Below are 14,340 nucleotides of genomic sequence, written 5' to 3' on the forward strand. Positions count from 1 at the left end.
CAAGCACCAGAAACGAGGGGTCAGCGTAGCCATGCATATCATGGGCCAGCTTTGACTTAACTGCTTCTGGTGCGGTATTATCAACCGGTCTGTGTCCATATTAATGTCACTTTTAGTCTGCATTTTTTGCTTCCTTTTGGGTTTAACATCTCGTTTCAAGATACAGATTGAGGGGTAGCTACTCCAGTTAGTGTTGTTCAAATAATATTTCCCACAGAATCGCAGTGTTTGTCAAGTCCACTTTAAAGACTGCCTCGCCCCGTGCCCTCCTTCTATCTCAGTGTCAGTGTTGCTGCTGCTTCTTTCCTTCTTCCTGCCTGTGCTGCTTCTTTTGTTTATCCTTCTTTCCACTCACCCTCCCATTGTCTGTGTTAATTCTTCACCCCACCTCTCACTCTGCCATTGTTTGCGTTACCCCCTCCAACCAAAAATAAAACAAGCATTTGTTATGCCTTAGGTCTCGCTTTTGTGAGATTTTGCGCTATTGGCATTGTAAATGACAATGCCTTTTATTTATGTGGTTAAAAACATGCACTAATAAAAGGCATTGTCATTTACATTACCAAAAGGTCAAAGTTACGCAAATGCGAGACCTATTTATTGTTGAATCCCCTGCTTGCAGACAGTATGCGCACATATATGCCTGCAAGGTCTCCCACACCTGGTAGAACAATTATGCCATGTGTCTTTTACAAGTACAAAACGGCGCCAATTTACAAAACTGGGCAACTTTTTTAGCTGTCGAACGAATAGCTTGCAATCACTAATGGGGGCCACTTTTATTATGGTGTCTGTGGCCTTTTCTTTGTCCAAATCCGACACTGCTTTTACCAATTTTATCAGATTCATAACCAAAGTTTGCTCGTCCTCCGAGCTATGACTTTGCACTGCTCTAAATGCCCGGAAGAGACTAATGTAGTAAATGCTGTCAAACCGGCTTCCACGAGAGACCGCAGGTATTTAAGTGAAACCTACACACAAACAAAATGAATCAGAAGAACCCACTTCCTCATGAGCGCTCCGCAGCCTCTTACGTTTTATCCCCTTCATTAATGCTGCTGTCCGAATGTTTAATGACAGTGAGACTCTAAGGTCAGTGCCGGACTGGCCTTAGCGGCACCGATGCCTGCAGCCTCCACTGCAGCCTCAGCTTATGTTGCATCTTCCTGTGGTGGCGTCTGACATTTTAAAGCGAAAGCGAGGCTCAAAGCGAGGCTGTTCACTGGTACAATTTCTAATGTGGGCAGGTGCGAAAATGGTCACAGAAGGAAGTGATCTAAATGTTTCTGATTTTGTGTGCTTTCAGACACTTGGCTTTTTCAGGCAGTAATCACAATTTTAACAAGCATTGGCATAGCCAATAGGTCTTGCTTTTGGGACCTTATAAGTATTTAGTTATGCAGCACGATATCCTTGGTGCAATAACATCAACTGTTGCATGGCTAAACACTTATAAGGTCCCAAAAGCGAGACCTATTGGCTCTGCCAATGCTTGTTCTAATAGATACACCTCTGATACTTTTAGGGCTGACAACATCGTGTATTTTCCTAGTGCCTCAACCACGGCTTCAACTAAGGTTGATGCAGTGGTGCCCCCAGATAACGGTGAATCCAGTTCTGTGACCCACTCTTCGAATCTGTATTAGTCTAACTATCTTCTCATCGCCTTTAGTAATGAAAAACACACAAAATGTATGGGGAGACTTTTTTGGAGAGGGAGTCTGCAGTTGAATGTCAGAGCAGATACTTCCATCATCAATGGGGATTTCGTTTCAGTGATGTACAGACGACTTAGAGACTGAATATTCCTAATCGTATTGGCCTTGCCATCCTCTACAGTGCCAGAGGAACAGGCATTTCACTTTTGCCCAGCACAGCCTGTCTGCAGTGTGAGATTGGCTATCCAAAGATAATTGTCTATTAGCGAGATCCAAAAACAGATGCCAAGATGCACCGGCTTGACTTTTCCCTTCCCGTGCCTACGAAGCGAAAGGAAGGTTTTGTTTATTTGAGATAAGCAGCAAAAATCCTCTAATTATGAATTTGCTTCTCTCAAATCTCCTTAGAATGCATGGTTGCCCATCACGTTTTGAGTGTTATGTCAAGGCAATGTGATCTAGTGGCTAAGTTGTCGGTTTTGTTACCAGTGACAAGTATCCTTGTCCCATTTTACACATTTTACCAGATTTAAGTTGTTGTACCATATTTCCATGTCATGCAGCATGAGACATTAGAGTGTTGTTTTATGAAATGTAAGGTAAAGGCTGCGAGTGTGGCTGCGAGTGGCAGTTATTGGAGGATGAGCCAGCTGCAGTGTTTCTGCGCTGTTATCTGGATGTGTGCACAATAAAGCTAGTTCCTGTTCCGGTACCTCTGCTTTGCAGCCTCCTCTGTACAATAGGCTTTGCAACACTGGCGACAAGTTTTCTTTAACAGAGCAGGAGTGACCAAATCCATGTTCAGGCAGCAGCACTCCAGACTGGACGGCAAGGGGGAGTGAGCCTCATGTGCCTGGTGGATCCTTGACATGAGTTATTTGTTATTTCTAGCTATGTCAGTGGAGAAGAGGAATTGGCAGTTGATGATGTCAAAGGCAACTTGGCTGTGACCAGCGTGATGAATGTGGTTGCCAACGCCGTGACATTAATACTGGTGGGAATCTTTGAAGAAGGAACATCATTTTAGGTGCATGAGAATAGCAGCATATGATGCTGGTCACTGTCTTATGCACCAAGAGGAAGTCAGCCAGAGCGCTGTCCTGCATTTTGAATCACAGCATCAAACCCAGTAGGAAACACATCAAGGCTATTTTGGAGGAACCTGTTCTGGTCACCAAGAAGCAGTTGTGTCTTAGTTGGGCCTCACTAAATCTTTTCAAAATTGTTGGCGCACTATGCTGCTAGTGTTTGAGAATGTTCAAACAATTGCAGAGTTTGCTTGAGTCAAGGAGCAGGATTCATCTTTTTAAACCCTTAAGCTTGAGATGGCTCTTGCTCCTTAACTGCAGTAGTTTGTGGTGGGAAAGAAGTGCATTATTTATGCGGATGTCATTGATTTCAGCGTTGTTTTGCTGCTATCACAACAGGATGGAAGGTGAGAATGGATCATGGTTTGTGGTTCCAGAATGCCACATGGGACAGAGAGACCTTATTCTGTCAGTCATTGAAATGGATCTTTTGTCTTGTTTTTGGGCTGTGTATTGTTTGTGAATGTTTTTGTGGAGAAAAGGGGTTCTTATTAAGTACAGACCACAATCCTTTGTTGAATATGTTCTTATCAGTGGGCGGTAGAAATTTGACAGCCAGACGGTCTAAACTACAGTCTTTCTGTTTTTCTCTTGACTACATTCAAGGGAAGAATAATGCTCAACGCAGATTACATTTTCTGTTTACCTCTCCCTGAACAACCATCCGTGAATCAGTTTGAATGTGAAGTAGTATATGCTTTTGAGGATTGGAAAGGGAGGTGTTGAGCCTGGGAATTACTGCAAAGCAAGAGAAAAAAAGTTGCTTTTTTCTATGTGTAATTGCTGTCAGAATATCTTTAAAAAAAAACAAAAAGACTGGCCAGGGTGAACAAAAGTCTTTTGCTAAAATCCAAGGTAAGTTAGCTGTCAAAGGGGAATTTTTTATCAGGAATGATAAAGCGGTGCTCCCTTTTGGTTTAAGGAGACACATTTGTGAACAGTCATTCGGGGCACCTTGGCCTATAGTTAATAAAGAGGACAGTCGGGTAGTTCGACTGGTGGTTGGGAAATCATGATATGGTATTCTCCATGATTGTCATTTGTGTGAATCAAGTGATGTCAGCTAAGCCAGCGGAGTTAGTTCTCAAACTGTTGAATTAATCGAGGGAGCTTTGTGGATATTAGGGATCGATATTGTTGGTCCTTTTCCGATTTGGACCAGGAAGGAGATGGTTGCTTTGTTAATAGTACATGACTTTTCAAAATAGCGCAAATTGAAGGTAGTGCAAAAGATAACAATTGATTCTGTCACAAAGTTTTGGAAGGGATTTTTTCTTGGGAAGGTTTGCCCGAATACTTACTGACATAGGATAATGGTCAGTAAGCACAAAGATGGGAGAGCAGTTGAAGTGGGGTATTGTGCACAAAAAGTTCTTGGTGTCTTATCCCAGTGTTCATGGACAAGCTGAGTGGTGTCAAGGAATTAGGTCAACAAGCGGTCAAAGGAGGTTTGTGTTGGGGGGAGGGGAAGCGTGGCAAGCTACAAACCACTCCCAATGCGGTTATGAGATGCACCCCTTTTGAGCTATTAAGAGGATGCTACCCTGGATATCAATTGACCCCCGTGGTTGATAAGGATTAAGAGTGGGATCTCTACTGAGGCAACTTTAACTGAAGTAAGAGGGAAGGTACAGGCCCTTAAGAAAATAACATGAGTATGTGGACAACAGGAAGGGTGAAGGGTCATCCAGAGAGCTTAGGAAAGTTGAACAGGATTACATTGCCAGTAAAAGCAGGCAAATGAGCAGTTCTCAAACAACTTCAGCAGATATTCTCTTTATTGGAGTTTTGCAGGCTAGCATGTTTGCAGTAATTACCAATGATTTCCTATTACTTAAATAGTATTGATGTTGCAACTGTGCCATTTTTAGGTCTCGCCTGACCCAGCGCATGCGCTGGTCTGGTGAGACTTATTGAGAGGGCTCCGAAAAAGTGCTACCAGGCCAGCCTGGAGCTACAGTGCACTGGAGCTTTAGCGCGATTACTTTCACTTTTGCAGCCGCACGGCCGCTTTGATGTTTGATCGTGATCGCGATCACTTTCGCGGCTGCACGGCCGCTGTGCATAGCCAATAGGTCTCGCTTTTGGGACCTTGTAAGTATTTAGTTATGCAACTGTTGCATGGCTAAACACTTATAAGGTCCCAAAGGCGAGACCTATTGGCTATGCCAATGCTTGTTGTATTGTTGTTTTACGCAGATTCGGTGTTTTCACCACTTATATTGTTGTGCCCTTGTGTAAATGATTTTTTCAGTGCTTTTGCGTTCCAAAGTCTTTAATACGTTCTATAAAGTGTTGGCATGGATGTAGTGCACTTAGAAAATTTGGGTGTTTATCATTCGAGTCATGGAGATGGGTGATGCCACATGCACCTAGTCTCAAGTACATGTCAGTGCATTTGTCCTGCAGTTCTCTTAGTTTGCCTTTCCTATGACTTTTTTGTCATTACAATTTCCCCTTGTGCTATAATTTTCACCGTCTTCACTTTTGAAAGTTTAATTTCCCAAATTGATTGCATCCTGAAGAGCAATCTTCAGCTTGCCAAGTCTGACCTAACTTGCAGTATGCTTGGATAGGTGCATGTAAACTTTGGTTTGTTTTAGTAGGTTTGTAAGTTAAATTAGGGAGGAGTATTTGTAAAAATTGTACATTCTTTATAGGTTTATAGATAATTTAGTCAATGACAGATTTAAGTATTCTAAGCTGATTGCATGCTCTTTTAAAGTACAAAGTATGTTTGCCTTCAAACGGATAAGGCAGTATATGTGCAGCTCGTTCTTAGTAGCTCCCAGAGGCCTTTGCTGGTCACAGAGCGCTCATTACTCTATCATGAGGTTACCCCAGAGGTGGGAGAGTGCACTTCGGAACTCAGATCTTCCAGCACATTACCTTCTTCATAGTTTCTTTCGAAGTTCTTTGAAGAACAAGAGGAAATGCTGTGGCGTAAGTTCATAAGTGGTGATCACACCGACCTTTCCGCCAGAGAAGGGAATAAGTGTGTACTGTTTGATGCCTAAAGTTAATGCTATTGTCGCGCTTCTCAAATTAGTTCTCTTGTGTTTGCCCGAGGCTGTTCCTGCCACATAGCCATAGGCCCTATAGCAGGTTGCACAGAATGTCTCAATTGCTCTGTGCTGTCACGCGGAGGTCTAGAAGCAGGCCTCATCATTGGATCAATATCCCAACGCTGAGGGAACTCTGATTCCCTTTTATATTAAATGAGGTGTAGCAGGCAGCGGATCACAAAGTAAAGTAAGGACACCCCAACGACGTAACCTAATTATATTTCAGTAGTATTTTTTTTCTTCTCAAGCACCCTTATGCCGTTTCATAATATGCCATGTTGGCCAATCTTGCATTTGTTGATATTGCCCGCTTTTAAATCTCTTGATAGTGCCACGATCAAGTGTTACCTTGCCATAGTCTTAGCTAAGGTCTAGGATGTGGTTGCTCTTCTTAGGCATTCTATATATATATATATATGCATATGTATCCACATAAACACTGGGCACAGCAATATGGAACACAATGCATTCTGTCCAGGCATTGGTGGTTCAGCCAGTAGTGAATTTTCAGCTGTACTTTGTTTTTTGTTGGTAGTAGAGAAGTCTTCGGTAGCCCCAAGGTAAAAACAGATAGTTGGTTCACGAGAAGGCAAGAACAAACAAATGTATTCTTTTCTAAGTTAGTATGCCTCTTGGCTGTCTTGAAGACTACACATTAGTTGAATTTGGACTGCTAGCCACAAATAAAGTTAAAAACTATCCATCAGTAGATTAAGTAGCAAAACAGACTAGGATGTCATCTAGAAGTAGTACATTTTGTTAAGCAGAGAATTTGCTTTTTTGACTCCAAGTGTTAACACCTTTCTATAATTTCTAGCACACCTAAAGTGAGCACCTATTTTTTTGTATTCTTTGTTGTAACACATACATTTTGTAACTACCTAGATCCTGCACTTGAGCTGGAAAGAGTAAGATCAGAATTCCACAGTTCAAGGCCTGAATTATCGAAGACGTTCAGTGAGGAGGCAAATACGTCAACCTACTGTCCTCCTGTCCCCTTTGCAACGTTTCCTGTTACTGACAAGTACATTCTACGGAATGGGAAGGTACTATTTGTAATTAAACCCAAACCACCATACACAACTGTCCATAGTTTCTTTGCAAGTGTTGACATATAAGTTTTGATACTGCAAGGTATTTCTTCACAGATGGTCAGAACTAATAGTATGTCATACTATGGTATGATGCTATTCCTAATGTTTTTTCTTCTCCTTCAACCAGTGAATGAGTTTATCCAGTGTAAGCTTGTGAGCTTTAGAAACTTGGGTCCTTATTAATGAAGGCATTTTCACGCTTTCATATGTTTATGGTGGAAAATGGCTTAATTTACATATGTCAGGAATTCACAGAAGGATTTGTGAAGTTGTTCCATGCTATTCCCAGTAATGCACATGCAAATATGTTTAAGCTGGCTCCGCTTAGCCCCTTCTTGCGCCTATGCACATACCTGTGTCCAGTCCCTCGACCAGGCCCAGACGTTTTGGACCCAGCTCCAAAAAAACAAAAAGACCCTCTCTCTCTCTTTGCCTCTCTTTCTCTCTTCATCTCTCTCTCGCTCCTCCACTCTCACTTCCCCTCTCTCCCTTCTCCACTCTCACTTCCCCTCTCTCCCTTCTCCACTCTCACTTCCCCTCTCTTGCTCCTCCACTCTCTCTGCTCTACTGCCACTGGATCTCCTTTTTGCTCCTTGTTCTCCTGTCTTTGCCACTCTCAGCATTTTGCTCTCAGGTCTTTTGCCGCTTTATCTTTTGCTTTGCCCTTTCTTTGCCTTCTCACTCATTCCAGCCTCCTGTTAACCTTCTCACTCATTCTCTTGACTTTCTCACTATTGCCTCTTCTTCTGTTCTTTGGCACTCATTCTTTGCCGCTTTTCCATTGCCTCTGTGGCCTCTTGCTCTCTGCGCCATTTGCTCTTTTTCTTTCATGTTTCAGTCCTTCAACGGCTTCTGTCACTCTCATCTCCTTTTTTTTTCCTGCTCTTTGGCCCCCTTTACAGTCTTTTCCCCTGCTGCAGTTTTTGTCCTGCCTCTGCTTTGTTCTTCCTTGTGCTCTCCAGCCCTGCCTCTCACTCCTTTAGCTTCTATCCATCCTGCTCCTACTTAATGGCAGTCCCCCTGGACATACAGCTGCTGCTCGAAGGTCAAACCCATTTGCACCCATCCGCACCTCGCCCCAGACCAGCACCAGATTCTTTAGTCATCCACCAACCACTACCCCCACGCTGATGCCACGGCGCAACTCCCAGGCGTGCCTCACTGACCAACGTTGAAGGGGTGTTTCCTGTGTCACCTGCACTCATCGTATGCTCCCACCTGACACATACTAAGCGCCCCCACACATTCCTTCTCATCCAACACACATGATCCCTTAACCCCCGCCCCCACACACCACACCCTACCAGTCTACAAGCAAGTTTGTATACAGAAGTCCTGAGAGCCACCAAATGCCACTGCACGCAGCTCGAATGGAGAGGAAGGCAGAGCCATGTAGACACAGATAACAGTGCTTACAGGTCAGTCCTCAGACGATACTGTCAACAAATCAGAGCCACCAAAACAGCTGCTCTTGCCGACTGTATATCGAAAAAAGGATCAATAGCACCAAGGAAATTTTGGGGCATTGTGATGTACATCTCCATCTGTCCTTCCTTTTCAGAAGCAAGATTAGCAATATCTACAATAACTTTAAACCCAAGCCATGACTTTGCCAGATGATGACAACTGGCGAACTAGAAAAATATGGCAACGGTACCTTCATGCACTGAATACTAGTATTATATTCTAACTATCATTTGCTTAATAAAAACTGTCAAATGTGTATCTTTTATCGATGCCAAATGCAGTATAGCTTTTTTTTTATAGAAAATCAATAAAGATATATTTTTTTTAAAACTTCAAACCCATGCCGTACACTACCACCCTTGCATCTCTCTTGGCTATCAAGACCAACCCCTCAGAAACAACCTTGACTACCTAGCTCGCCATCGCGAATGAAGAAACTACATCAGTCATGCAGTCCATACATTCTGAACTGAGCTTGGAGCCCTGCACGCAGCACAGCTTCAACAAAGTATTGGACCCAAACAGCTCCATCCTAACCCCAATACTGAACAACTCGATCAACATAGCCACCTTCTCAGTCGCTTGGAAGCATGCCATACTACTCCCCTCATAAGAAACCTTCAGCAAACCCACATATTGTAGCCAACTACTGACCTATGTCCCTGCTATCATACCTGACAAAAGTCTTTGAAAATAATCAAAAAACAGCTAGGTGACATCTAACCTGCAACTACTTCATCAACGTCACCCAATTTGTATTCAGGTGCAACCATAGTGCCGAGACCATCTTCACAGCAGTCACTGATGATATTTGACTAATCCTGGACAGAGGAGACACTGCTGCCCTCATCCTCCAGGACCTTTCTCTTTCTGCCACCTTCAACACTGCCACCCACCATATCCTCATTCAAAGCCTCCATGAAACCACTGTACAAGGTCTCTTGCCCTGTGGGATCTTTTTAATGTGACTCCCTTCACCTCACCTGCCGCCTGCGTCCTCCGCGGATTCATCGCTCATCCCCATACTGTTCAACGGCTACATGACCACACTCGCCACCATCATCCGCACCCAAAGAATCAACTTTGCCTCCTATGCAGATGACACCCAACTCATCCTCTTCCTCCCTGACAATACACCAAACACCCAGACCAACTTCACCTCGTGCATTTTTCAAAGTCTTCAGATGACAACCAGCTGTCTCAAACTCAACACAGACAAAAAGGGAGTTGTAATCTTAAGCAGAGACCGTCACTGTGGCATCTGAGACTCCCAAGTCTATGATGTCATGGTGCTGCGGTGCCATGGTTACCTATGTTCTTAGTGTCCTGAGTAGAATGCTGTTATTTGAAATACTAGTGAGTTGTTATCCTGAATGGCTGTGGCCTGGATGGGTCTTCCTTCTTCTTAGATTAAACCTGAACCTGGTTCCCAATTCCTCGTGTCCTGCGTCTTCCTTTCCAGCTGCATGAGGATCTTACAGTCACCCAGACCGTCATCACCAGCAAGCAGGACTACATCAACACGTTATATGTTGGAATCAATACCCAACTGACCAGAAGACTTCAGACCATTCAAAACCCAGCAGCCAAACTCACACTCACCTGCTGTTCTCACCCACATCGCCTGCATCTCAAAGTCCTGCACCAGCCCCTTGTTCACAAACACGCATTCTTCAGATTCCTCACACACACACACTCATACAAAGCCCTGCACAATCTACCTCAACAACTGCATCGACTTCAGACACCTTCTCCCAGCCGGACTCCTACTAGCACACATCCCATGCATACGCAAAACTAGAGCCAGTGTCATGCCTTCTCAACCTAGCTCCTAAATACTCTTGACCTGCCCCTGCACATCAGAGCTACTTCCTCAGTTCTGGAATTGTGAAAGAAACTGAAGAACTGACTCTTCACCCAGACACAGTATGAGTAAAGCCTAGGCAGCAACGGAGCAGAAGCCCATCGACTTCCAGGCCTTCCTGGGAATAGACTTTGCACAATCGGAGCTTTCTTATCTTTATCGACAACCGCACTGTTACCCTGCTCTTTAGCAACCTGCCGTCATCGAACCCCGCTTTGGATGCAGCTTGCCGGCAGATTACACGTTGATGACCACTATTTCTCCATAAAACTTTCCACCGGGATGTACCTGGTCCATGCATCTGACCAACGCACCATCACAGTTGGTCTTAACTTGTGACTCTTACCCGATCTAGCGCAACCATATACCTGCGGTTGGTGCTTTTTGGTGCTATTTTTAATTCAAACTTATTCTATTTTTCTTCATCTTGGTGTTATTTTATTAAATACTTTTTTTTAAAAATTGGTTTGTGATTTTTCTTGTGTTGTGTTTTTTTTTACTTTATTACTGTTTGAGTTCTGAGCAAATACTTTACACATTGCCTCTAAGTTAAGCCTGACTGCTTTGTGCTAAACTACCAGGGAGGGGAGTGGTCCTACCTTTGAGATTTGGTGATCAGAGAGGCTAGGGGCTGTAATCCTGGTTGATGTGTTAGTTTGTGAATAGGTTATATGAGGCCCCCTGGATCCCAAGTCTGATTCATTGACTTGTGTTTGTTAGTTTCTCGTAATGCTCAAATGATTCTTACACAGGAAACCAACGTTTACGGTTAAGGGGAGCGGTTTACATGATTGAGGTTAGACAAAGACAGTTTAGAGCTTTAGGATGGAGTACTCCAAAATGCTTGAGCTGAAATATTTCCCAGTGTTCTCTACTGGTAGCAATTGTATCTCTGGATGTCAAATGTCTGAAAAGTCCTTTAAAATGATATGCAATCTGGAAATGGTTGAGATCTGAGCATCCAAAATAATTTGCTTTCAGCAGACTCCTCATATGAGACAGAACCAACACAACTAAAAAACAGCAGAGTAGCAGTCTTTATTTGTGAAAACCTTTAATTATCCATAAATTAGGTGCAGCCTTACAAAGAAGCTGATATTTAATCCTAATTGGTACATTGTTGGACTGCCAAGCAACAGTCTCAGCTATTTGTGCTTCAGTACAGGAATATTTTTAACCTTATAAGAGGAATAAATAATGACAATAACCACCTCCCATAGGACTTTAATCTGGTATGCGATCCACAGACCGATTTGGAAGCACAGAGAGTGGGACAACTAGTTATATTTTCTAAGGCCCTTGGTGTGCGATCCGCAAACATATAGGAAAGCAAGAGAATGGGATAAGTGGTTCTAAGGCCCTAAGAAAGCCTGAAGGAGATGGGCTTGAGAGATTTATGAAGGGAGAAGCATGGAATGGTCAGAGAATGTTCATATTATTTCCAGGTCCACCAATGGCATTCACAAATAGATTGTGTATTGCTGAGCAGTGACTAAATCCCTAAGGCGACAGCCATAGCCATAGCCATTGGCGCATTGCCCCAGTGAATATAGAACTTCAAATTAACACATGGGTTGGGCATGGGGAGTATACAGCATTTCCCGGAGGAGAAAAAAGGCAGTAAGCCTGGTCCCTAAGTAGTATATAGATGTCCCTTGTCTGAACTTCGGTCTATGGGATATCAAAGGTATTGGACTAGACGCCTCACTCCCTTATCATGACATGCTTCATCATAAGCGTCTATCCACACCCAGGTGAGATGGTACGGACTCAACCAAAGATGTAATGGTAGTTCTTATATAAAGCAGAAACTGGTCATGCTGGGAACCAGATGAGTGATTATAAAAATACCTCCAGGTATACCCAAACGATAAGTTTATTAGGAGGGTACCTGAGGTATAGATCAATACTTGCTTAGGTTTGATGACCCAGTTTTGTTTCTGTTCCTTTACCTAGAAAACCCTATGACACAGTGAAGACAGGTGAGCGCATTAGGCCTCACTTTAGTGCATGAAATTTGTGTACCTCTCACTAGCAGGGACACTTAACAGTAGATAACTAGCCCTGAATAAGGCCCCAGACCCACGTGGGCTCAGAGCGCGGCCCTAAACATGTATACCTGGAGGTACCTTTATGATCACTCATCCGGTTCCCTGCATGAACAGCTTCTGCTTTATATAAGAACTCCCATTACATCTTAGGTTGAGTCCGCCCAGGTAGTACCATCTCACCTGGGTGTGGATAGACGCCTATGATGAAGCATGTCACGATAAGTGAGTGAGGCGTCTATTCCAATATCTTTGGATAACCCATCGCCCGAAGTTCAGACAAGGGACATCTATATACTACTTGGGGACCAGGCTTACAGCCTTTTTTCTCCTCCGGGAAAGGCTTGATATCCTTTAGGAAATTCAAGCAACAGCAGTTGCTTATATGAGATAAGACTTTATCAGGGTCTCTCGCTCTCTATTGTGATAAAGAGTATACAGCATTCCCTACTAAGGAATGCAGTCTTCAAAGAAGAAATTATCAAACAAATTATGGGTTCTTTTTCCTAAATGAGTGGACAGAGGTATACACTTATGGGGTATTGGATGTAACAAGAGGAAAGTGCATAGCCACAATGGTTCACCTTAAATGACCAGGAACTACAAGAGGTAGAGGAGGAGTTTAAGTCCCATCCTACTACAAGGCTACATTGTAAATTAGTTGAGAATCTTATGTACATAAAGGGCAGAACTGCCTTTGCTTCACCTGAAAAAAACAAGCATTTGTGGCCAGGGCAATGTAGGCACACCATAAGCAAAAACGTTAAGAGGAAAGGGAATATGTGAGGGAGATTTATTCTGATTCAGACAGATGGTTATCAACAGAGGAAGAATTGTTGAATGCGTTAAAGACATTCTATACTGCCCTGTATGCGATAGGTAACTACACAACCTCCGAGCAGGAGCGGTATGGTGACAATCTCCACCTTCCATTCCTTTATTTTTTCTATTCATCACAAGATTTAATATACAAACAGAAAAAACATAATTAGGCGTCGCCTCAGTGTTCATTCTACCAGGGCAAGTTGAGCCGTCCAGGCAATTAATGGCCCCCAGATCCTCTTCCCTTTAATCCTGCTCTTTCTACCTTTCCAGTCATAGAGTGCTTTTTCCAAATTGAATATGTGAAGGAAACAACCTTTCCACTGCTGAAAAGTCAGGGGAGAAGGGTCTAGTCAGGCTGAAGCGACATTGCTATAAACATAAGCTCATCCCCGAGTTTCCCGTTTTGTTCAGTAACACCTAATAGCATGAGCTGTGGCGACAGCGGGACTTCCTCTTTCAGTACATGCTGCAAAAAGCCAGATATTTCTCGACCAATAGGCTCAATATTTGGGCATGTAACGAAAATATGAACCAGATCAGCACCGTGTGTCTTCCACCTGAAGCACTGAGCCCCTTACACTCCTCCCCACTTCGCTATTTTTGCGGGCGTGATGTACAGGTCAAAGAGGGTTTTAAAATGTTGTGCCCACAAGTTTGCAGAACATAATATGGAGTTGCCCATCTATAATGATTGCAAGAAGCGAGAGTCCTGGACCCCTAGCCTGCCATTCCATTTCTGCCCATGCTTATCCATATCGTCCGACGCCCCTTCCAGCATACAGTTATACAGTTGTGAGATGGAAGTGGCAGAGGACCTTATTAATAATTCGATCAGGGATACCTTTGAAAAGCCAGTGGCTCTGCCCGCTTTTTTATGAAGAAAGTCCCTTAGTTGCAAAAATTTGAAGAAATCCTGATGACCGATGTTAAATCTTTCCCCGACTGTTTCGAAAGATGCTATATGGTCCTCTGCCAAAAGATCCGTTATCCTGTAAAAAAAAACACTTTTTCCCACCTTGCCGGCAAGTCTTCCTGTAGAACCTTTGGTGGTTGATCATTACCAACCAACTTCCATTCCTAATGTGCAAACAAATTGAGGAGTTAGAAACTCCTATTCAGATGGCAGAAGTGCGTCTTTGCCCGACAGAGGTGGGCACACACAGCGTGCATGAATGGTCCACTTGGTCGAAAAGGTCATTCAAAAGCACTTGCTAGCCATATGGCTGTCCTT

At 43.4% G+C, this 14,340-nt stretch overlaps 1 protein-coding gene across 2 annotated transcripts in view; it reads left to right on the forward strand.

Moving 5' to 3' along the window:
* The window catches only part of BEND5 (BEN domain containing 5), a 125,788-nt gene that overhangs the window by 93,815 nt on the left and 17,633 nt on the right, over window positions 1-14,340 (forward strand). The window contains exon 6 of one of the 2 annotated variants that reach the window (XM_085602661.1): window positions 6,697-6,857. The exons of the other annotated variant lie outside the window; for it this stretch is intronic. Coding sequence (XP_085458787.1) covers window positions 6,697-6,857 — 161 coding nt within the window. The remainder of the gene's footprint in view (window positions 1-6,696; window positions 6,858-14,340) is intronic. 2 annotated transcript variants of the gene reach the window in all.

This window comes from Triturus cristatus, chromosome 4_2, assembly GCF_964204655.1.
Source record: "Triturus cristatus chromosome 4_2, aTriCri1.1, whole genome shotgun sequence".
NCBI lineage: Eukaryota > Metazoa > Chordata > Amphibia > Caudata > Salamandridae > Triturus > Triturus cristatus.